Source organism: Culex quinquefasciatus, chromosome 3, assembly GCF_015732765.1.
Source record: "Culex quinquefasciatus strain JHB chromosome 3, VPISU_Cqui_1.0_pri_paternal, whole genome shotgun sequence".
In the NCBI taxonomy this organism is placed as follows: Eukaryota; Metazoa; Arthropoda; class Insecta; order Diptera; family Culicidae; genus Culex; species Culex quinquefasciatus.
The window spans coordinates 27884539-27908176 of record NC_051863.1 but is presented as its reverse complement, the minus strand read 5'-3'; the positions used below and the strand labels follow the sequence as shown (position 1 = coordinate 27908176).

The window sequence follows — 23638 nt, the reverse complement described above, 5'->3', positions numbered from 1 at the left end:
AATTTGAAAACAAAAAAATAAAAATAAATCAAACATTCTAAAATTTTAAATTCATCTCTAAGAGCTCTCTAAAAGCCGTACTTTCAAACAGTTTCGAACAATCAAAATTTCTAAAATTATTCTGAAAAAGAAATGTAAAACTCAAACTTCAAAAGTTATAAAATTTGATTTTTTTAATTCATTCTTAGATTACAAAATTCAAAAATTGTGTAATTCTAAGATTGTAAAATTCTAAATTTCTTAAATTCTAAAATTATAAGTAGGGTTAGTGAAATTTCACGATTTCGCGGACAGCGTGAAATCCGTGAAATTTTGCTTTTTCCGCGAAATCCAGTGAAATTGTATGTTTTATGTGAAATTGTAACGATATTTCCTAAAATAATTTATCATACTAAAAAAGGAATAAAAATAATCTTAGTAATAACTGCAAAGTTAAGCGGTTCAATTACTAATATAGGGTTAGTGATTTTTGACGATTTCGCGTTCGTGAAATTTATCAATTTTCTCAAATATTTTTTTTTAAATAGCAAAATAATAAATATTTGACCCATAAAAACTATTTAAGTAATTTTATTATTTTTCAATTTGAATTTCAATTTGAAATTTTCATTTGAAGAATTGTTCCGTTTTTTTTTAGTTTTTTAGAAACTTACTAAATTTAGTAATTCTTTCATTTGTTGATGTACACATTTTGCTTCTATTTTATTTGAAAGGTATTGTTTCAATAGAAATTAAAATAATCCAGCTTTGCTTTGTTCAAAATAAAATGAAGAGTATTTTTTTATTTTTCAAACAATCTTTTAAAAACATTTACGATTATTTTCTGAGTCCTGTTTAATTTGACCAATATTTGATTATTTGGGTGGATGATTCCCGTTAAAAAAAATGCACTTTTTTGTTTTCTGTTCTCATTTTGAATTGAATATTTCGATTTTGTTAAAAATCATATTATTTTTGCCTATTGATTTTAAATTATGTTTTTGATAAGTGAGATGAAAACATAAAAAATATTTTTAATGGGCTTAGGCCGTTGCAAATATTTTTCAAAGTTTATGTCGCCCCACCCCGATGTGAAAAATCAGGGGCAGAATTTTTTTTTAAATAACTTCAAATTGTTAAAGGAAACATCTTTTCAACTAGAAACAATTTTTAACGCATTTTCCCGCGTTTTAAATCATATTTTGTTGTCTGAGATCGATCTTTTTTTTTTTCAAGTTTTGTGAAATTCCAGTGTACAGCACCGCAAAAGTTTTTTTTTTGGGGAAAGAAACTTCTCGAATGCTCTGATATTTTGAAATCTAATGATTGCAAATAAACTGGGTAGGTGTAAAATGCATTTAAAAGCATTTTTTTTATTCAAATGTTCATACCATGGCTTGTTGTTTAAACTTTTAATTTTTTACCCCCCAATTTGGCCAGAGTCGAGGGACTTAAACTTAAAAAAATATTTGCAACGGCCTTACTGTCGCAAAAAATCCGATAATTTTAATCATTTTGGCTGAACAATATTGTTTAATCTTGCTTTGATATGAAATTTAATAAAATGCCAGTCAGCGAAAACTTTTTATATTTACTAGTCGAATATTTATAAAAAAGCAGTTCAGTAAATGAGAAAATGCATACCCTACATTTTGTTGCAAAAAATATAAAGAGCTCATCCATAAATCAGGTGGAACCTTTCTTGAAAGTTAGAAAAATTTTGGTTTTAGTGAAGTTTTTTTTAGTTTATTGAATAATAATATAGAATGAAGCATAACAAGTAGTTTCTGTGATTTAAACATAAGATTGTCAGAGTTATTTTAACATTTTTCATGTTCCGCGAAATTTGCGTAAAATTTGGTGTTTTGAAATTGAAGTCCCCGTGAAATTTGCAATTTTCATGCGTGAAAAATCACTAAGCCTAATTATAAGATTCTAAAATTTTAAAATTCTAAAAGTTCATAAGCTTAAAAGTCTATAAGTCCATAAGTCCATACGTCTATAAGTCTATAAGTCTAAAAGTCTAAAAGTCTAAAAGTCTAAAAGTCTAAAAGTCTAAAAGTCTAAAAGTCTAAAAGTCTAAAAGTCTAAAAGTCTAAAAGTCTAAAAGTCTAAAAGTCTAAAAGTCTAAAAGTCTAAAAGTCTAAAAGTCTAAAAGTCTAAAAGTCTAAAAGTCTAAAAGTCTAAAAGTCTAAAAGTCTAAAAGTCTAAAAGTCTAAAAGTCTAAAAGTCTAAAAGTCTAAAAGTCTAAAAGTCTAAAAGTCTAAAAGTCTAAAAGTCTAAAAGTCTAAAAGTCTAAAAGTCTAAAAGTCTAAAAGTCTAAAAGTCTAAAAGTCTAAAAGTCTAAAAGTCTAAAAGTCTAAAAGTCTAAAAGTCTAAAAGTCTAAAAGTCTAAAAGTCTAAAAGTCTAAAAGTCTAAAAGTCTAAAAGTCTAAAAGTCTAAAAGTCTAAAAGTCTAAAAGTCTAAAAGTCTGAAAGTCTAAAAGTCTAAAAGTCTAAAAGTCTAAAGGTCTAAAAGTCTAAAAGTCTAAAAGTCTAAAAGTCTAAAAGTCTAAAAGTCTAAAAGTCTAAAAGTCTAAAAGTCTAAAAGTCTAAAAGTCTAAAAGTCTAAAAGTCTAAAAGTCTGAAAGTCTAAAAGTCTAAAAGTCTATAAGTCTAAAAATCTAAAAGTCTAAAAGTCTAAAAGTCTAAAAGTCTAAAAGTCTAAAAGTCTAAAAGTCTAAAAGTCTAAAAGTCTAAAAATCTAAAAGTCTAAAAGTCTAAAAGTCTAAAAATCTAAAAGTCTAAAAGTCTAAAAGTCTAAAAGTCTAAAAGTCTAAAAGTCTAAAAGTCCAAAAGTCTAAAAGTCTAAAAGTCTAAAAGTCTAAAAGTCTAAAAGTCTAAAAGTCTAAAAGTCTAAAAGTCTAAAAGTCTAAAAGTCTAAAAGTCTAAAAGTCTAAAAATCTAAAAGTCTAAAAGTCTAAAAGTCTAAAAGTCTAAAAGTCTAAAAGTCTAAAAGTCTAAAAGTCTAAAAGTCTAAAAGTCTAAAAGTCTAAAAGTCTAAAAGTCTAAAAGTCTAAAGGTCTAAAAGTCTAAAAGTCTAAAAGTCTAAAGGTCTAAAAGTCTAAAAGTCTAAAAGTCTAAAAGTCTAAAAGTCTAAAAGTCTAAAAGTCTGAAAGTCTAAAAGTCTAAAAGTCTAAATGTCTAAAAATCTAAAAGTCTAAAAGTCTAAAAGTCTAAAAGTCTAAAAGTCTAAAAGTCTAAAGGTCTAAAAGTCTAAAAGTCCAAAAGTCTAAAAGTCTAAAAGTCTAAAAATCTAAAAGTCTAAAAGTCTTAAAGTCTAAAAGTCTAAAAGTCTAAAAGTCTAAAAGTCTAAAAGTCTAAAGGTCTAAAAGTCTAAAAGTCTAAAAGTCTAAAAGTCTAAAAGTCTAAAAGTCTAAAAGTCTAAAAGTTCAAAAGTCTGAAAGTCTTAAAGTCTAAAAGTCTAAAAGTCTAAAAGTCTATAAGTCTAAAAGTCTAAAGGTCTAAAAGTCTAAAAGTCTAAAAGTCTAAAGGTCTAAAAGTCTAAAAGTCTATAAGTCTAAAAGTCTAAAGGTCTAAAAGTCTAAAAGTCTAAAAGTCTAAAGGTCTAAAAGTCTAAAAGTCTAAAAGTCTAAAAGTCTAAAAGTCTAAAAGTCTAAAAGTCTAAAGGTCTAAAAGTCTAAAAGTCTAAAAGTCTAAAAGTCTAAAAGTCTAAAAGTCTGAAAGTCTAAAAGTCTAAAAGTCTAAATGTCTAAAAATCTAAAAGTCTAAAAGTCTAAAAGTCTAAAAGTCTAAAAGTCTAAAAGTCTAAAGGTCTAAAAGTCTAAAAGTCTAAAAGTCTAAAAGTCTAAAAGTCTAAAAATCTAAAAGTCTAAAAGTCTAAAGGTCTAAAAGTCTAAAAGTCTAAAAGTCTAAAAGTCTGAATGTCTAAAAGTCTAAAAGTCTAAAAGTCTAAAAGTCTAAAGGTCTAAAAGTCTAAAAGTCTAAAAGTCTAAAAGTCTAAAAGTCTAAAAGTCTAAAAGTCTAAAAGTCTAAAAGTCTAAAAGTCTAAAAGTCTAAAAGTCTAAAAGTCTAAAAGTCTAAAAGTCTAAAAGTCTAAAAGTCTGAAAGTCTAAAAGTCTAAAAGTCTAAAAGTCTAAAAGTCTAAAAGTCTAAAAGTCTAAAAGTCTAAAAGTCTAAAAGTCTAAAAGTCTAAAAGTCTAAAAGTCTAAAAGTCTAAAAGTCTAAAAGTCTAAAAGTCTAAAAGTCTAAAAGTCTAAAAGTCTGAAAGTCTAAAAGTCTAAAAGTCTAAAAGTCTAAAAGTCTAAAAGTCTAAAGGTCTAAAAGTCTAAAAGTCTAAAAGTCTAAAAGTCTAAAAGTCTAAAAGTCTAAAAGTCTAAAAGTCTAAAAGTCTAAAAATCTAAAAGTCTAAAAGTCTAAAAGTCTAAAAGTCTAAAAGTCTAAAAGTCTAAAAATCTAAAAGTCTAAAAGTCTAAAAGTCTAAAAGTCTAAAAGTCTAAAAGTCTAAAAGTCTAAAAGTCTAAAAGTCTAAAAGTCTAAAAGTCTAAAAGTCTAAAAGTCTAAAAATCTAAAAGTCTGAAAGTCTAAAAGTCTAAAAGTCTAAAAGTCTAAAAGTCTAAAAGTCTAAAAGTCTAAAAGTCTAAAAGTTTAAAAGTCTAAAAGTCTAAAAGTCTAAATGTCTAAAAGTCTAAAAGTCTGAAAGTCTAAAAGTCTAAAAGTCTATAAGTCTAAAAGTCTAAAGGTCTAAAAGTCTAAAAGTCTAAAAGTCTAAAGGTCTAAAAGTCTAAAAGTCTATAAGTCTAAAAGTCTAAAGGTCTAAAAGTCTAAAAGTCTAAAAGTCTAAAGGTCTAAAAGTCTAAAAGTCTAAAAGTCTAAAAGTCTAAAAGTCTAAAAGTCTAAAAGTCTAAAAGTCTAAAGGTCTAAAAGTCTAAAAGTCTAAAAGTCTAAAAGTCTAAAAGTCTAAAAGTCTGAAAGTCTGAAAGTCTAAAAGTCTAAAAGTCTAAAAGTCTAAAAGTCTAAAAGTCTTAAAGTCTAAAAGTCTAAAACTCGAATGAGTTTTCAAAAAGCCGTAAGAGCCGATGGTAAACAAAGCCCTTTTTGCATCGGTATTCAACCTTCTTACAAAAAACCAATTTTAAAAATGCTTGAGATTGTTCATCTATACGTCCTTCAAGAGCCCCAAACTTTAAAATAAAGGAAATTTAGTTTTAATTTGGAGAAAAAGGAAAATAAGGTCATGGTGGCTCTTACGGCTTTTTGAAAACTCATCTGAGACAAGTCTAAAAGGCTAAAAGTCTAAAAGCCTAAAAGTCTAAAAGTCTAAAAATCTAAACTAAAAATCTAAAAGTTAAAAGTCTAAAAGTCTAAAAGTCTAAAAATCTAAAAGTCTAAAAGTCTAAAAGTCTAAAAGTCTAAAAGTCTAAAAGTCTAAAAATCTAAAAGTCTAAAAGTCTAAAAGTCTAAAAGTCTAAAAGTCTAAAAGTCTAAAAGTCTAAAAGTCTAAAAGTCTAAAAGTCTAAAAGTCTAAAAGTCTAAAAGTCTAAAAGTCTAAAAATCTAAAAGTCTAAAAGTCTAAAAGTCTAAAAGTCTAAAAGTCTAAAAGTCTAAAAGTCTAAAAGTCTAAAAGTCTAAAAGTTTAAAAGTCTAAAAGTCTAAAAGTCTAAATGTCTAAAAGTCTAAAAGTCTGAAAGTCTAAAAGTCTAAAAGTCTATAAGTCTAAAAGTCTAAAGGTCTAAAAGTCTAAAAGTCTAAAAGTCTAAAGGTCTAAAAGTCTAAAAGTCTATAAGTCTAAAAGTCTAAAGGTCTAAAAGTCTAAAAGTCTAAAAGTCTAAAGGTCTAAAAGTCTAAAAGTCTAAAAGTCTAAAAGTCTAAAAGTCTAAAAGTCTAAAAGTCTAAAAGTCTAAAGGTCTAAAAGTCTAAAAGTCTAAAAGTCTAAAAGTCTAAAAGTCTAAAAGTCTGAAAGTCTGAAAGTCTAAAAGTCTAAAAGTCTAAAAGTCTAAAAGTCTAAAAGTCTTAAAGTCTAAAAGTCTAAAACTCGAATGAGTTTTCAAAAAGCCGTAAGAGCCGATGGTAAACAAAGCCCTTTTTGCATCGGTATTCAACCTTCTTACAAAAAACCAATTTTAAAAATGCTTGAGATTGTTCATCTATACGTCCTTCAAGAGCCCCAAACTTTAAAATAAAGGAAATTTAGTTTTAATTTGGAGAAAAAGGAAAATAAGGTCATGGTGGCTCTTACGGCTTTTTGAAAACTCATCTGAGACAAGTCTAAAAGGCTAAAAGTCTAAAAGCCTAAAAGTCTAAAAGTCTAAAAATCTAAACTAAAAATCTAAAAGTTAAAAGCATAAAAGTCTAAGAGTCTAAATGTCTAAAAGTCGAAAAGTCTACAAGTCTAAAAGTATAGAAGTCTAAAAGTCTAAAAGTCTAAAAGTCTAAAAATCTAAAAGTCTAAAAGTCTAAAAGTCTAAAAGTCTAAAAGTCTAAAAGTCTAAAAGTCTAAAAGTCTAAAAGTCTAAAAGTCTAAAAGTCTAAAAGTCTGAAAGTCTAAAAGTCTAAAAGTCTATAAGTCTAAAAGTCTAAAGGTCTAAAAGTCTAAAAGTCTAAAAGTCTAAAGGTCTAAAAGTCTAAAAGTCTATAAGTCTAAAAGTCTAAAAGTCTAAAAGTCTAAAAGTCTAAAAGTCTAAAGGTCTAAAAGTCTAAAAGTCTAAAAGTCTAAAAGTCTAAAAGTCTAAAAGTCTAAAAGTCTAAAAGTCTAAAGGTCTAAAAGTCTAAAAGTCTAAAAGTCTAAAAGTCTAAAAGTCTAAAAGTCTAAAAGTCTGAAAGTCTGAAAGTGTAAAAGTCTAAAAGTCTAAAAGTCTAAAAGTCTTAAAGTCTAAAAGTCTAAAACTCGAATGAGTTTTCAAAAAGCCGTAAGAGCCATTGGTAAACAAAGCCCTTTTTGCATCGGTATTCAACCTTCTTACAAAAAACCAATTTTAAAAATGCTTGAGATTGTTCATCTATACGTCCTTCAAGAGCCCCAAACTTTAAAATAAAGGAAATTTAGTTTCAATTTGGAGAAAAAGGAAAATAAGGTCATGGTGGCTCTTACGGCTTTTTGAAAACTCATCTGAGACAAGTCTAAAAGGCTAAAAGTCTAAAAGCCTAAAAGTCGAAAAGTCTACAAGTCTAAAAGTATAGAAGTCTAAAAGACTAAAAGTCTAAGAGTCTAAATGTCCAAAAGTCTAAAAGTCTAAAAATCTAATAGTTTAAAAGTGTAAAAGTCTAAAAGACAATTAGTCTTTAAGTCTTAAATGCAAAAAATCTAAAATTTCAAAATTCTAAAATGCTAAAATTCTTAAATTCTAAAAGTCGAAGAATCTATAAATTCTTAAAGAATCTTAAATTCTAAAATTCTAAAATGCTGAAATTATAAAATTCTAAAATGCTGAAATTATAAAATTTTTAAATTCTTAAACAAAAAATTAATTTTTTTTTTGTTAAAAGAATTTAAAAATAAAAAAATGAAAGTAAAAAAAAATATACCTGAAAATTAACCTACATCATCAAACAGCCCAGACTCGATTATCCGTAGCTTGATTCGAAGTTTCGATTATTCGAAGGTTTTCTAAGCCCTAAAGAATAATCAAATCATGAACAATAAATTGTTTTCGTATTTTCAATTTTCTTTATTTTAACATCAAATTCCAATTCTGCGACCTCCATTGTAGGCTAATTTAAATGATTGATTGCCTTAAAAATCATAAAATAAATTTTCCCAGTATTTCATCATCATAATCTTGGTTTAAACAATTTTGAATCACTTTATAAAGTTTAGGAGTCATAAAATAAAACAAAAGACAAGGGAAACATATTTGTTTCTTGATTCGATTATTCGAAATGAAATTTTTCCAAGTCTTTTGGATAATCTATAGTCTGGACTGTTTTATAAGTCTGATATTTTTTTTTGTAATTGAATATGTCTTTATTGAACTTTCTTATAATATAAAAAATCATATCTCGGAATCGTACGGTTCGACATCGCCAATTTTGATTATGTCATGTGAAATTTTCCGAGGAATCCGATAAAAATATTTTCAGACATAGGCTCTTTGCTCCAGACACGGTCAAAACGCCATTTTAAGTTTTCATACGACTTTTTCAATAGTTAAGCTAGATTTTTGGAACTTCTTACTCTTTTTCCCAAATAGCCAAACTCACCACCTTTCTTTTGCATCTAAGACAGCTAAAATCGGATTAAATGGCGCGGAGATATGATTTTTCGTAAAAAGTGGTTTTTGCGAAAAATGACGAAAATTGCCATTTTTCGAACTACCCTAGCACGATGTAGGTCACCCTAATGGCCAAGCAAAAAAAAAAAAAAAAATACGGGTCTGATTATTTTGGCCAAGGAACCCCCAGAAAAATTTTGAGCCCGATCGGAGAACTTTTTTTTCGGTATAGGCTCTTTTCAAATGGAATTGCTGTTACATTCTAAGTGGTATGGCTAAATGCTCTTCATCTTTGTTATATTTTTCGTTTTATTATTAACTGTTCACATTCATTTATTTACTTCATTTTTTTTACATTTTTGCATTGAATCGAATAAATTTGGGTAAAAAAGAAAAAAAAATAACTTTAACAATTAATCCTAACCTAAAACTAAAAAAAAAAATTCATTGAAATATTCAAAATCATTAGAACGAGTAAACTACGAACTGTATTGTAAGATAAATCCTCCAAGCGTTCTTACTTGTTCTGCACGAGTTTTGTAACCACGCAGTGTTCTTGCCATCTCGATGAAAATGTTCAGAAGTTCTTGTGGTGAAAACAGGTCACTGCTGCCTTGGTTTTCCCTCGGTTGCTGACTTCAGCCAGGAGGTGTTGTATTCTCTGCAACTTTTTGCCGCTGATTCAACGGCAATGGCTGCCGATTTGGAACCACTCGAACAGATCCCGCTCCTGGTGACGCCAAAGCAGGAAAATCCACGTCCGTGAAAGTTGGTGGTGTTTTGCGACGATTTGGTTGGTGCCTCGTCGTCGCTTGCTGCCGAACTCAGCACGTTTTGGGCAGCTTCGATTCGTGGTAGAATGGTCGCCGCCGCAATTGAAGCATTTCGCTTCGATGTTCTCGTTGAGTTTTGTGCTCGCTTCTCTGCATACCGCAGACTATAAGTCTGATACAAATTTTACTTTCACATAATTTCTCTGCCGGTCAACGGGTAATAATTTTTGTCTATGAACGAATTAGACCCACATCCCCTATCGTTTTCGTTCTTCTCTCTCCTGCTTTCATTCTCACAAACACATCTGCTCCGCAGCGGCAGAAACAAAAACAACTGCGCGATAAACGTCGAAATCACTGAATTATTTACCCTCACTCGGTCAACTCGACAAGATTGTTCCAGTCGTTCCTCATTATCAGGTCTCAACAAAGAGAACTTGTTTAGAATATTCGCATCAGTACGCTATTACGCACCAAGAACGACGTTGACCTCCTTACTTCACTCCGGAAGCCATCATGGCCAATCCGACGGTTCTGTTCTTAGCCCTTCTAGTGGTTCCGCTTGTGACGGGTCAGATATTCTACTACCAACCGGAGCAGGTTCACCTGTCGTTCGGTGAATCGACCAACGAGATCGTCGTCACCTGGAGCACCTTTTCGCCGACGAATGAGTCCGTCGTGGAGTATGGCATCGGGGGATTAGTGCTGAGGTAAGTCGTGTTCCGTTTTTTCTGTGGAGGTCGTTGACCCACTGTTGCGAAATCGATTGCTTGCAGTGAAACCGGAACGGAGACCAAGTTCGTGGACGGTGGTCCCCAGCGGCACACGCAGTACATTCACCGGGTTGTGTTGCGGGACCTGCAGCCGTCCTCGCGGTACGAGTACCATTGTGGCAGCAAGGTGGGCTGGTCGGCGGAGTTTTACTTCCACACGGTGCCGGAGGGGGCGGACTGGGCTCCGTCGCTCGCTATTTTCGGTGACATGGGCAACGAGAACGCCGCGTCGATGGCCCGCCTCCAGGAGGACACTCAACGGCACATGTACGACGCCATCCTGCACGTGGGAGACTTTGCGTACGATATGAACTCGGAGAATGCCGCCGTGGGAGATCAGTTCATGAACCAGATACAGTCGATTGCGGCGTACACGCCGTACATGGTTTGTGCAGGAAATCACGAAGAGAAGTAGTAAGTAAGGAATCGTGGCTTGAAGTTATGTTCTTCTAACTACCCCCTCCTTCCAGCAACTTCTCCAACTACCGTGCCCGGTTCAGCATGCCCAAGGGAACCGACAATCTGATGTACAGCTTCGACCTCGGACCGGTGCACTTTATCGGCTTTTCAACGGAAGTGTACTATTTCATGAACTACGGCATCAAAACCCTGGTCAACCAGTACGAGTGGCTGCGGCGCGACCTCGAAGAGGCGAACCGTCCGGAGAACCGCGCCGTGCGGCCCTGGATCGTGACCTACGGCCACCGCCCGATGTACTGCAGCAATGCGAACGATAACGATTGCACCCATAGTGAGACGCTGGTGCGCGTGGGCCTGCCGTTCACGCACTGGTTCGGGCTGGAGGATCTCTTCTATGAGCACGGCGTGGACGTCGAGATTTGGGCCCACGAGCACTCGTACGAGCGGCTGTGGCCCATCTACGACTACAAGGTTGGTTGGTTTGCGTTGTAGCACTATCGGTGAATCCGCGCAAGGTTTATCGTTCTCATCGCGGCAGAATGTCCTCTGAGTTGAGCAATTCTTTCTGGAACGCCTGATTTTGTTTTATTTTTGAAAAGTTACGTCTACCTACAGTTTTGACAGCCTTGCAATCTTATGATTCATGCGATAAAACTCATCAAACACCATGTTTCACTTGTTATACTAATGATTTAAAAAGATTGTTGACAAAATTGACTACTGGATGTATTTTGGACGCAACAGTTCGCTGCTGTCAACCATGCTTATGTAAACGCCAATTAAAAAAAAATAATAACATCAAAATGTCGGTTTTCAGAAAGAATTACTCAATTTTGGAAAACTTATTTTCAGTAAATAACACCAAAATTCGACCAACTGCAGAGTCCATACAAACAAACAAACAAACTCGAATTTTTTTGTGTTTGACAGTTTGCCAAACTATACAAACTTGTTTGCTGAAAACTCGCCAAAAAAGCTTAATGTTTTGGCTGATGCCCGAAGTGATTTGATTAAATTTGTCGGCACCTTCCGCAAACGTCAAACCATACAAAATTAGAGAGCTTTATGACGTTTCGCGTACGCACCATTTGATTTTGCTGGCCGGACAAAAATTTAACCTCAATCGTACGTACACGCAACACATGCGCACGGAAAAACCTCTATTTGTATTGATTTGACGTTTGCTGAGGGTGCCCAAAAGTTTGATTATTGGCTGATGCACGAAGTGATTTGTTTACCTTTTTTTTGGTACCCTCCGCAAACGCCAAACTATACAAAATTGCTGCCGGTTCTATTCCGGGAGGGATTTGGAAAAAGATCAGGCAGCAATTTGTATTGATTTGATGTTTGCTGAGGGTGCCGGAAAGTTTGGTTATGTTCTGCTTGCAAAAGACAATGCTGACGTTTCAAGGAGCTATTACACTACGGCAAACAAACAAACAAACTCGTACTTTTTGACAGTTTGCCTTGATCTGTTTGTAAAAACGTCAGCCTGCATACGTTTTGCCTTGTTTGCGAGTTTGGCAAACTGTCAAACACAAAAAAGTGCGAGTTTGTTTTATGTTTGCGGTAGTGTAATAGCTCCTTCAGCAAACAATTGCAGGTTAACAAACAAAGCAGGCAAACTGTCAAAAAGTTGGTTTGTTTGTTTGCCGTAGTCAAGTAGGACTTCCATAAACATTCCTATTGATTTATAAAATCATCGGCAAAACAACATTTAACTAGCTTTTACCGTACATCGGTTGTTTGACGCAATCTCCTGAACTGTAGAATTTTGGTAAAATTGAACCGATTTTTTTTACAAGCCCACTGATTTTGCCAATAGCATTTGCTTCAACGTTCAACATCGGTACAAATGACTCAATTACTCTCAGGTCTACAACGGCTCGCACGAGGAACCCTACCGGAACCCGCGCGCCCCGGTTCACTTGGTAACAGGTTCCGCCGGCTGCAAGGAGGGCCGCGAACCGTTCATCCACAAAATCCCCGACTGGAGTGCCATCCACAGCCGCGACTACGGGTACACCCGCATGAAGGCGCACAACCGGACGCATCTGTACTTTGAGCAGATCTCCGTGGACAAGGAGGGCGCGGTCATCGATTCGTTCACCATCGTCAAGGACCGGCACGTGCCGTACAAGCAGCTGCTGGAGGATGACAGCGAGGACGACGCTTAAAAGTCGACAGCGTACTTTGTAATACATTTATTTTAATTTTTAGTGTTTTTTTTTTGTGCTACAAGTTTTAGATCATTCCGGAGGGTTTTGGCGAGTTACCAAAGTAATTAAGACGATCTGAGTTATGGCCTTCTCTGTGCTCTGCATAAGATTAGTGCTCTGAATACAGTAAATATACGATTTATCTAAACGCAATAATCCGGCTTATCACAGATTCTGGGAATACTTTACGGGTTCTTGGGTTTACTTCGTTGATCTCCTCATCGTCGTTAAAAACCTAATGGCAGCTTACGGGTACATTTGCGGTGTGAAGATTATGACATGCAGATGAATTTAATGCAGTTACTATTTTGTTCGTAATGGCACTCTTAAAGCTAGCTTATCGGTAACAAATGTAAGTGGAATGTTGTTTTTCGTTGGCACAAATATTTGTTTCTTGTAGAAATATTTCAAAACATTTAGAAAAAGTTTATCGGATTACATTGAGAAGGTCACCAAAATCCTTATGATTCTGTTGGTTGAAACCGATTAAGTAATGGACGGTTATTGAGATTCAAACATCGATTCCGTAAACGTGACCTTTACAGTCGCATCATGCTGACCATCGCCGTTCCGTGGTCCTGCATCCCGTGGTTCCGGTACTCGGCCACGCACGTCTTGGTCAACGGTTTGCCGCTTGGTCGCTGATAGCACGCATTATCGTAGCACCGTTCCAGCTCCTGAACAAAGTCCATGATGAGCCGTTGGTTGCCACCGTTAGGTCCCACGTAGTAATCGCACTGGTACGAGAAGCGCTTCATGTCCCGGATGCAGCAGTCCAGAAACTCCGAGTTGGCGCTGAACCACTTGTTCAGACTAGTCAGCTGGATGTGGGCTCGCTCGGCGAGAATTCCCGTCACGTACGTGTCATCGATCCAGAAAAATGGTGTGCGCTCCGACTGGAGCACCAACTCCCGAGCCGTCCGCTGGTTCGTGATGTAAAGCCAACCGGACAGATACGGCGGATACACGTCGGCAGGAAACTCATCTCGGCTGACAAACCACTTGTTGGCTTTTAGGCGAATCACCTTTTTGTTGGTGAAGGTGAAACCTGCTAAAAGGTACCGCTGTTCCGGCTTTTGATGACTGTCCAAATCGGACAGATAGTTCTGGATGTAGAACGGATCGTAAACGATGTCGTCATCCATTTTGATCAGGAACTTGGCTTTTCTGCAATGTTCGGTTCCCCATTTCAGACTCATTATGTGTTTGTACGTGAGATTTCTGTAAGCTTCTAGGAACTCTCCTTGTATCAAATCTCCGAAAATTCGCTGTTCATCAACGATGGCTTTTTGAACCATAAACTTCTCCCTGCTCGGAATAGCTGCCAAGGAAAAAATCCGTAGCAATCCCATCGAGATCAACTTCTGTTGCGAAATAGCTTGTCTGTGAGCCGACCTGAGCGCATCATTTCCAACGTAGGACGTCACCAGGATAACTCCTAAAACAACAACCATCAACGTCTTCGAATGACCCAACCCAAATCCCGTAACCACTCACCCAGCAGCTCGGAGAAGCTCCCGTTCTCCTTGCAGATGTCGTTCCCAATTTGGAAGCGAAAGTCCGTCAGATTTACCAACCGCTTGGGATCCGCCGGAGATTCCCGCGTATCGTCGCCCTCGTTGCCATCGGCGCTTTGCAGCAACGTCAGGTAGCCGCGTCCACTGCCGGAACCGGTCGCTTCCAGGGGCTTCAGGAACAGATAGTGCCCGTCGCTGTCCACTTGGAACGAGTAGCGGTAGACAAGGTACAGGATAAGCAGCGCCACGGTGAACGCCAGGAAGCGGTGGAACTTTCGCATGGTGGAGGAAGGAGATCTTTACGAGCTCATTGGGTGGATTTAATTACGGCACTGGTTAATGGAAAATCCTTGGTCGTGGGTGGAGAAACCTTGTTTACGTAAAGATGTAAATAAAACAAATAGGGTTACGTAGCCAATCAGTGGTTAGAACGATTGACACGAAACTACGTTTCCGACTGTTCCAGCAGAATACTCGATGATTGTTTCTGCTGGAGCTCCGCAACGTTACAAGACTGATTTATTTCTCATTCACTCACGCATACGACAACATTGATCCCGAAATCCGGAGATTCGAGCTTAAACAGAGACTCACCTTTCGGACGTAGCGCCATCACTGCTTTTCTATCTTACTAAAACGTCAAAACAAACTTTAGCGCTCGCTAGCTTTGATTACTCGCTAAATTTTAAACTCCAAAACTGGTCGCTTCCTCCTCGTTCCGTCGCTGTTTCAGCTTCAACAACGTCCCGTCGCCCGGCTGTCAGAACTTTTGACATTTGCCTCTTTTGTTTTGATTCCGCCCCTTCGTGACGTTTGCTGCACTTGCCGGTCCGTGAAACAGATACGCAACGTACCGTAGAAAAATATGAGACTTTTGATGTAAATAAATCCTAACTAGCGGTACTCTTGCGTCAGTTCCACCGTCCACAAATAGCTATTTTTAACGGAAGTTAACGTGGGCCCCCGACCTCAAAACGGTTCGTTCCGGTTTCGCTCTGTACACACACGCACGCAAGTGTGCAGTTTCGTGTCACGTTCCGTCGTGTGGTAGAACGTGAAAAAATCGAGATTTTTTGTCACGTTTTTTTATTGGGTGGTTCGGGAATACGAGAAAAACAAGTGACGGCCGGTTTAATCGGGAAGACGTGGTGTGCGGTTGGTACTAAATAGCGGGCAGTTAATCGTAAATAAATAACAATCAAGCAATAAATCTCGAAAGTGTCGCCGCCGGTGGTGTTTTGTCGTGCGATACTGACCTAATCAAATAAATCGGTGCGTGTGAGTGTGATTAATCGTGGGTAGATCGAGTGCAAAAGGGAGATCACATTTGGGTCGGGGTTTAACCATTTCTGGAAGAAATTAACTTTATTAAATTCAAATTTATCTGTAAACAAAAAAGATTGAATTTGAAAGGTGGTTGACCTAGGGCACATGTGCAATCTGCCCTATATTTTTAATAGTTTGAAAGATTTGTTCATTTTATTTTAAGCCGATTAAAGGACGTATTCGCCTGTTTTGCCTGAAAAAAAAATCACTCAAACTACACTCAACCGAGGGTTGCATGATTTTGCTGAAAAATTTACGTGAACGTATATCGGAATCCAACAGTGTTACCACATGCTCGTCTGTATCAGAGGGTCCAAAAATCTGTCTTATCTGTACCAAGCATGGCGAATATCTGTACCATTATCTGTACGGTATATTTTTTGTAAAAAACTTTTTTTTAACATGCATTTTGAACAATCTTATGACAACACTAAACGCTGATATGCAGCTTGGAAGGAACGCAAAACTCCATATAAAAAACATCTAAGAAACGGCCAAGGAAAGCCGTTTCTTCGCGTGACGTTCCTTCGCGCGATGTTTGTTTGCAAAAGTTCTAGTGAAAAAATTTAAATATTCAGAATTTGTTTATTTTATTGCAACTGAAAGTCATAAATGTATCAATAATTTTGTAATCGATATTATAATATTGAAAATTCCGAATTGCCTCTTGATGCCGAATCTCAAAAAGCAGAATCTTGAAATTAAAAGGAAGGATTTTGTATTTTGCTTGAAAAGAAGTAAACCAAAGAGAAAATTAATAAACACACAGATTCAAAAATACAAATATTAAAACTAAAAAAATCTATGGTTAAGAAAATAAAAAGAAATATATATACAAAATAAAATTTAAAAATAACAAATTCAAAGCTTTAAAATTCTAATAATTAAAAATTAATAAAAATAAAATAATATAATTTAATAATTCATACATTCAAAATCCTTCAAATTCAAAATTATAATCCAAAAAATTTAAAATTCTAAATAAATATCTAGAATTTCAAATCATACCCAGATTAAAATTTTTCAAAATATCAAAGAATTCAAGAATTAAAGCATTTATGAATTTAAGAATTTAAGAATTTAAGAATTTAAGAATTTAAGAATTTAAGAATTTAAGAATTTAAGAATTTAAGAATTTAAGAATTTAAGAATTTAAGAATTTAAGAATTTAAGAATTTAAGAATTTAAGAATTTAAGAATTTAAGAATTTAAGAATTTAAGAATTTAAGAATTTAAGAATTTAAAAATTTAAGAATTCAAGAATTTAAAAAATTAAGAATTTAAGAATTTATAAATTTAAGAATTTAAGAAATTCAGAATTTCAGAATTTCAGAATTTCAGAATTTAAGTATTCAGGAATTTAAGAATATAAGAATTCAGGAATTTAAGAATCAAATAATTTAAGTTAGACTGTAATCCATATTCATACAGACTGCAGTCCCGATTGATCCAGTTTACGGTACAAAACATGATTTATCGAAAACTTTCAATAAAATTTACTTTGACCATATTCCATTTACTAAATAGTTTAATGTGACATAATGGTGTTACCTTTCAAGAAACAAATAATAATGTTTTGAAAAAAACGAGGATTAAATTTTGTAATATTCAGGCAACTACATGGCGGTTGTAAATATGTTTCAAATTTAGTGCATGTAAAGTATGGAATGCTAAAAAGATAATTTTTATTATCAAACTTTTTTTTTTGCAAAAAATGCTTTAAATGCAATAAGCAAGATTATGAATATGAAAAAATCATGTTGTTTTCATATAATTTAAAAATATACTCAAATTAATAAAAAAAATACAATGAACTTTATGCCACATTATTTTCTGTATGGTTCAGTACAACTTTTATTAAATTTTTGAAGTATTTTAGATTTTATTTTACCTGTGTTCTCCTTCATTTCAAAATCATTTTTGAGAAGAATGGGAAATGCTGTAAATTATGTTATAACTTTATTAGAACGAAATGCTATAAATTATTTGTATTAGGTCCTTGTCGGTACTGAAACCTGGTTAGCAATGAGTCTGCTTTTGTAAATGCAGTTTTCTTAAACCTAAGAAAATCCTAAAACTACAGAGGATCTTGTGTGTAAATGTTTGTGGGAGGAAGCCAATTACCCGCGGCGTACTGGGGGTTAGTATTTTAAGAGAGACTCCTAGTTCAAAATATTCTAGCATAAATGGATCTAAGATCGTTAAAAAATATAAGCATGATCCATTTCTAAATGTTTCAAAAGTTAAACTAGATTTAATCAATGAAAAGTTTTTAAATGTTGAGATAATTGCAATAACTGCAATTGAATAGTTACAATAATATCATTTTGAGTAAGAATCTTTTTTATCTGAAAATCTGTAAAAATCAGTACGGTGATCCAAATATCTGTCATCTGTACGTACAGATTCTGTACTCAGATCTTTGCTGAAAATCTGTACCATGACAGATAAATCTGTACATGTGGCAACGCTCCAACACGTTAAAACCGTGATATCAAAGAAGCAAAGCACAACAATCTTCTATGTATTGGTGAGGACTGTAGATCGGGTCGGTGCGTTTCATGCATATTTTGATAGAAAAGCTATTATTAAATGTAGCAAGACCAGGATAACAGTTTCGGCAGCATTTCTAGCCTGTGGGTGTAGCGCAGCTAAATCATCGCTTTTCTTTTGTTTGGGTGTAGTTTAAAGCGTATTGTTTTAAATGATACAGTTCTTTCTTGGTTTTTTAAAGCATCTTATTGACATTTATCTAAAAAATAGGTAGTTACTGCAACACAAAATACGCAACATAAAAGCTAGTCGTACAATCGCGATACAGAGAAGCAAGTTTAAGTTCCAACCTGGCTATGACCGGTGCTCCCAGCATGGCTACCTCCAGCGGCAAGAAGCTATCGATGACCAAGCAGAACGAGCTGAACACGCTGGTCGACTCGTTGATAAAGAGTAGCTTCATGAAAACGCCCACCGTAAACGAGCAGTACGCCCAGTACCAGGAAATGTACTCGGTGCTGGAGCGCATCCGCAAGCTGGAATCGGAGCTGAAGCTGAAAACCAGCAACGGAAAGCCCCGCCAGGCCAACATCGAGTCGTTCTGCCGGTGGGCCAAGGAGCACGGCTGCCAGTTTGATGGGATCAAAATTTCCGAATTTTCCGGCTTCGAGCTGGGGTTGGAAGCGACGCGGGATTTCAGCGCAGGGGAAGTTTTTGTGACGGTGCCGCGGAAGCTGATTTTTTCGGTGACGGCCGACAGTAAGATCCCGGACATTATGAAGGACATCCCGGTGATGATGGTGCAAAATCTGTCCAATTTGATGCTGGCGCTGCTGCTGATCGTGGAGCGCTTCCAGCCGAACAGCGTGTGGAAGCCGTACCTGGATGTGCTGCCGGATCGGTACTCGACGGTGCTGTACTTTACCCCGGCCGATATGGCCGAGCTGAAGGGAACCAGTGCGTTCGTGCCGGCGCTGAATCAGTGCAAAAATATCGCCCGGCAGTACGGGTTCATCAAGAAGTTTATCCAGAGCAAGACGGCGCTGCTGAAGGACAACTTTACGTACGATTTGTATTGGTGAGTTAATGTTCCTATTTGAACCTTCTTATGATCGTATGATTTGATCGTGGCATTGTAACTTACAGACTTGCAACTTGCTGATTTTTCTTATCTCTTTTGTACAATAATTTTGCTACCGGAAGAAACCTCCAGGGTAAAAAATTGTGTAAATTGGGAAGCTGTAATTTTGGAAGGTTTAATATCTAGATTTCTTTTTCAAAACCACCAATGTGCCATATGTTTCCTATGTACATAGGTCTCTATTGCGTGTTTACACAACCCCGTGTGGCATTCTTTATTTCTCTCAATTCCGCATTCACAATCATTCCTTCTCAACAAGGTATAAGCCACAACACAAAATTTGCCTACGCAGTTTAACGGGACGTAGTGCGTGGTCGGTTCCTCTGGCGTCATTTCATTGTGATTTTCGGAGAAAACAAAAGAATCTTCGGCGAGTGTTCGTGAACAAGGAAAAGAAAAGGAGTGATGGAAGGAGAATGCCCAGGTTGACATTCTGATTTTTTGGTGCAAGAATCATCAAATGATAGTTTTTTTCTATAACTCATTTACAACACTGGTTCTGGCTGGAAAATATTTTTTGGTTTTTGTTTTGCCTTCCTCACCTCACCTCACTGAGGGAAGGCTATATTTTTTTAATGTTTTGGTGTACCAAAAATGTACCTTTGGTTCCACAGAGAAACATGATCAAAAATTTTGCTGCCGAATTATGAATTTAAAAGGTTTTTTTAATCGAGTTTTTTTGCATGTAAGTATTGATTTAAATTACCTTGAAAATTTTCACGAATTATTACCATTGATAATCGTAGCATTAGTTTTTGAGATATATCGGTATTTTAAAATGGAGTTTGGGTGACACTTAGAACATTCCTAGAGTTTTTTTTTTGAAAAGGTCCTATAAACTAGAGCTGGGACTTCGAATGTATCCGGATATCCGGATATCCGTTCGGATATCCGAACGGATATCCAAAATCCGGAGCTCCGGATAGACGGATAATTATCCGATATCCGTAGGTATCCGGATATTTTTTCTCAAAACCATTAGAAAAGTTTAAGCGACCCCTCTTCGATTTCCAGAAACATTACTCTATGGGGTAATTTTGGACTCTGATCACGAATCCGAGGTCCATTTTTCGATATTTCACGACGGTGGGGCGGTGCAAGCTAGTAACTTTGTTAAAAATTGATACACTCTAAAAAACAACCCCTCACAGTTACAAAAAATAAAAAAAAACACAGGGGAAAGAGGGCCAAGAAGACCAAGAGAAACAATCGCTCGTACGTTTTTTTTCAAATCCTTTGTTTTTTATAACATTTGGAAAGCCCAAAATAAGACTTTGTTTTTAAGGTAATATTATCAAAATGCATTTTTCCGAGGTCAGTAGTGTCCCTACCAATGACTTGCATTTATTATAGAGTATGATTTATCTTTAGGTTATTTTTGTTGATAGCTTCCCCTAATTTGAAAATGATTTTTTCTAAGTGGGTTATTGAAGATTCGAGAAGTACATTAAATTCCATAAAATGACATGTCTTTCGTTATTTGACAGTTCGGTTACGAGAAACGGGAGCGCTTTCAAAACTATTTTTATTGACTTTTATGATGAAAAATACGTTTTTTCTGAATTTTGAGCACACCATCAAATTGGGCGTCCAATGTAACACAAAAGTCCATCTAACACCAAATGTTCTATCATCCTCACGGCTTTAACCTTAGTAAATATTCAGAAAAACTAAAAATGTAACGGATCGTACCGCCCCACCGTCACGAGATATCGAAAAAAGTAAAGTTAGATTTTTTGAAAAGTATATGGTTTTTTGTGGAATTTACGAAATTTGCAATTTTGCACAGTGCAAGTCACCCTAATGGCAAAAAAAAATACAGGTCTAATTATTTTGGCCAAGTAACCCCCGGAATAATTTTTAGCCCGATTGGGGAACTTGTTTTTCGATTTACACTCTTTTCAAATGGAATTGCTTTATGTTGAAATAAACACATTTTTTACAAATTATTATCAGAATAGTTGAACAGTTAACAAATGTAGCATGTAACGTGATTTATGAAGCTATCAGAATCCATTTGTTTCAAATCTCATAATTTTTTATTGTTTAGGGTGGCCTCCCTGCCAACTCTCCTTTCTGAACTATTCTGCTCCAAACACCATCACTTGTACCAAAAATTGGGGGAAATTATGCTTCTTTCTTGTTGCATTACATGGGAAAATATCCGGATATCCGTAAATTTCGGATAATATCCGTTTATTCGGAGCTCCGGATAGTATCCGGATAATTATCCGGATTTGGATATCCGGATATCCGGAGTCCGAAAATATCCGATCCGAAGTCCCAGCTCTACTATAAACATATGAAAGACAATAGCTTAGGCCGATGCAAATATTTTTCAAAGTCTTTGTCCCTTGGCTCTGGCCGGAGTCGAGGGGAGGGGGGGGGGAGGGGGGGAGGGTTTGTGACAATAGACATCGAAAATTTTCAAAAAATCAAAAGATTTGTGAATCAACCCAAACATGCTAAAAATGGTTCTAAACGCAGGGGAATTTATTTTAATATTAAAGATTTTATGAAGTTTTTCGAAGAGCTATAATTTTTTGAAAGTGTATTTATTTTTCTGAATAGGCCTAATCAATACCTACATCTTTGCCGAAGACATCAAATCCAAATCGATAGGAAAATTCCTCCAATAGATACAAATTTTCGAATATTTACAATTAACTTTTGTATGGATAGCTGCCAAAATTAAATGGGGAATTGTACACGAAACGATGAATTTGAGAACCACGAAAAAATAGCTTCTTAGTTCTTAAATTCATGAACATAATTCACGATTTTGGGAATTTATTTTATCTGTGTATGTGTATATACAGTACACAGTGGGAAAAAAAACGGATGAAAAAACGGATCTTTTGATGCCGTCAGTTTCTGCCTATTAAAAGTATCATTTTCAATGTAAAAAAATATGAGGAATCGATTGGTGTTACTCTCATTAGCGGCAAATGATGGGAAGTGGTCCATTTTACCCCATTATGCCTTTTTAGGGTGTTTTTCTCGAATATCTTCATCTGCGTAGTTTGCCGCACTTCTAAAGTATCTTATTTTATGTAAAAAAAATCACGAGAAATCGATTGGTGACACTCTCAACAGCGGTAAATGACGGCAAGGGCCCATTTTGCCCCATTTACCCCTTATTTATGTGTTTTTCATTAATATCTTGAATTACTGTAGTTTCCTACAGTTTTTAAGTATATTATTTAATGTAAAAAAATCGCCAGGAATCGATTTGTGACATTTTAATTGACGACAAATGACAGCAAGGACCCATTTCGCCCCAGTTACCCCATTTTATGTTTTTTCAATCCGTTGTTTTTACACTTTGAAAGTATACTATTTTATGCAAAAAAGCACGAGAAATCGATTAGCGACACTCTCATTGGTGGCAAATGATAGCAAGGGCCCATTTTGCCCCATTTAACCCTTTTTAATGTGTTTCACCAATCGATTTCTCGTGTTTTTTTTTACATAAAATAAAATACTTTAGAAGTGCGGCAAACTACGGCAGTTAATGATATTTGAGAAAAACATCCTAAAAAAGGCAAAATTGGGTAAAATGGGCCACTACCCGTCATTTGCCGCTGATGGGAGTACCACCAATCGATTCCTCATAATTTTTTTACAATAAAAATGATACTTTTGACAGGCAGAAGCTGACGGCATCAAAAGATCCGTTTTTTCACCCGTTTTTACCCACTGTGCAGTGTATGTATTATCCAGGTTTTTAAGCGAAGATGGCGTTCGAATGGTGAACGTCCCGAATGTCAAAATCGCGCGGTAGCACCAACATTAAAAAATACAATGTGGCTGTCATACATGGAACACTTTTTTCGTAATGTTGGTACAAACGCGTGATTTTGAAATTTCGGGCGTTCATCATTCGAACGCCATTTTCGCTTGAAAATCTGGATACACACACCTAGGGCAAACCAATGAATGATGCAAAATGGCTTCTGCGGTCATAGGGAAACATCCTGGATGGTTTTAGTCAAATAAAAAAAAATAAACAGCAATGAAGTCCATTTACGTTTTTCGTGGAAAATTGCTCTTCTTGAAAAAAAAAATTAACTTTTCAGACCGAATACTTAAAAAACCAGAACAAACAGCTCTGGTTTTTAAGTATTCGGTCTGAAAAGTTAAGTTTTTTTTTCAAGAAATCATATCTCAAAATCTTGTTTTTAATCTATTCACCATTTTTGAAAAAATTGTGAGATTTGCGATTCCTTTCCGTAGGGTCGTAGAATTTTCGCGTCCGCCGTCGGTGTGTTTTTCGTTTTTTTGGCGTGCGTGTGTGCGTGTGAAGGTGCGGCTGGCTTTGGCTGTCCCGATGACAGTTGAGCCAGTCAGATTTGCGATTCCTTTCCGTAGGGTCGTAAGAATTTTCGCATACGCCGTCGGTGTGTTTTTCGTTTTTCTCGCGTGCGTGTGTGCGTGTGAAGGTGCGGCTGGCTTTGGCTGTCCCGATGACAGCTAGCCAGTTTGATTTGACCCTATCAACACCCTATCATACCATTTCAGCTCGATACACATCGAAACTCGTCGTTCGCACCGTTAGTCAGTACCTCACTAAACATCAATCATTTAAAACTCGTAAAATTATCTCAAGTTAAAAGTTACATTGTTTAATCCTTCATTCTTTAATTACAAATGATTTTGGTTCTATCTTTCCACAGCCGGCTGTCTAAGACTAGACCATTTCATTTAAAATTTAACAACCGATAAACGGGAAATGTCTCATCCGCAGCATTCGATTGTTTGCCTTGAGAATAATATATAACATCTTT

General features: G+C 35.4%; 3 protein-coding genes across 15 annotated transcripts in view; 2 read left to right on the top strand and 1 right to left on the bottom strand.

The window, feature by feature from the left end:
- Positions 1–9274: 9274 nt before the first annotated feature.
- Positions 9275–12527, top strand: LOC6042222 (acid phosphatase type 7). The gene is made up of 4 exons (XM_001851310.2): positions 9275–9672; positions 9739–10149; positions 10206–10626; positions 12030–12527. The coding sequence occupies exons 1-4, from the start codon at positions 9479–9481 to the stop codon at positions 12330–12332; spliced, it is 1329 nt and encodes a 442-aa protein (XP_001851362.2). The 5' UTR covers positions 9275–9478; the 3' UTR covers positions 12333–12527.
- LOC6042223 (beta-1,3-galactosyltransferase 5) lies at positions 12345–14609 on the bottom strand. Of its 2 annotated transcripts, XM_038265206.1 has the most exons (3): positions 14486–14609; positions 13872–14261; positions 12345–13812 (listed from the first exon to the last, which is right to left on the bottom strand). In XM_038265206.1, exons 2-3 carry the CDS (start codon positions 14170–14172, stop codon positions 12914–12916), a joined length of 1200 nt encoding a protein of 399 aa, XP_038121134.1. In that variant the 5' UTR covers positions 14173–14261; positions 14486–14609; the 3' UTR covers positions 12345–12913. The 2 variants fall into 2 exon arrangements, with proteins under 2 accessions (XP_038121134.1, XP_001851363.2); XM_001851311.2 differs by lacking the exon at positions 14486–14609 and having other exon boundaries at positions 13872–14339.
- Positions 14610–14690: 81 nt separating this feature from the next.
- Positions 14691–23638, top strand: part of LOC6052288 (actin-histidine N-methyltransferase) — a 181984-nt gene continuing 173036 nt past the window's right edge. The window contains exons 1-2 of one of the 12 annotated variants that reach the window (XM_038265204.1): positions 14691–14868; positions 17981–18788. In XM_038265204.1, coding sequence (XP_038121132.1) covers positions 18067–18788 — 722 coding nt within the window. In that variant the 5' untranslated portion in view covers positions 14691–14868; positions 17981–18066. The other 11 variants (XM_038265205.1, XM_038265202.1, XM_038265201.1 and 8 more) reach the window with 11 other exon arrangements.

Bases quoted from the DNA above. Each gene is read 5' to 3' on its own strand.
- LOC6042222 (XM_001851310.2), top strand. From the start codon at position 9,479: ATGGCCAATCCGACGGTTCTGTTCTTAGCCCTTCTAGTGGTTCCGCTT. The intron at 10,150-10,205 runs GTAAGTAAGGAA...CCCTCCTTCCAG, and splicing joins GGAAATCACGAAGAGAAGTA to CAACTTCTCCAACTACCGTG. The intron at 10,627-12,029 runs GTTGGTTGGTTT...AATTACTCTCAG, and splicing joins GGCCCATCTACGACTACAAG to GTCTACAACGGCTCGCACGA.
- LOC6042223 (XM_038265206.1), bottom strand. From the start codon at position 14,172: ATGCGAAAGTTCCACCGCTTCCTGGCGTTCACCGTGGCGCTGCTTATC. The intron at 13,813-13,871 runs GTGAGTGGTTAC...TTGTTGTTTTAG, and splicing joins GAGCTTCTCCGAGCTGCTGG to GAGTTATCCTGGTGACGTCC.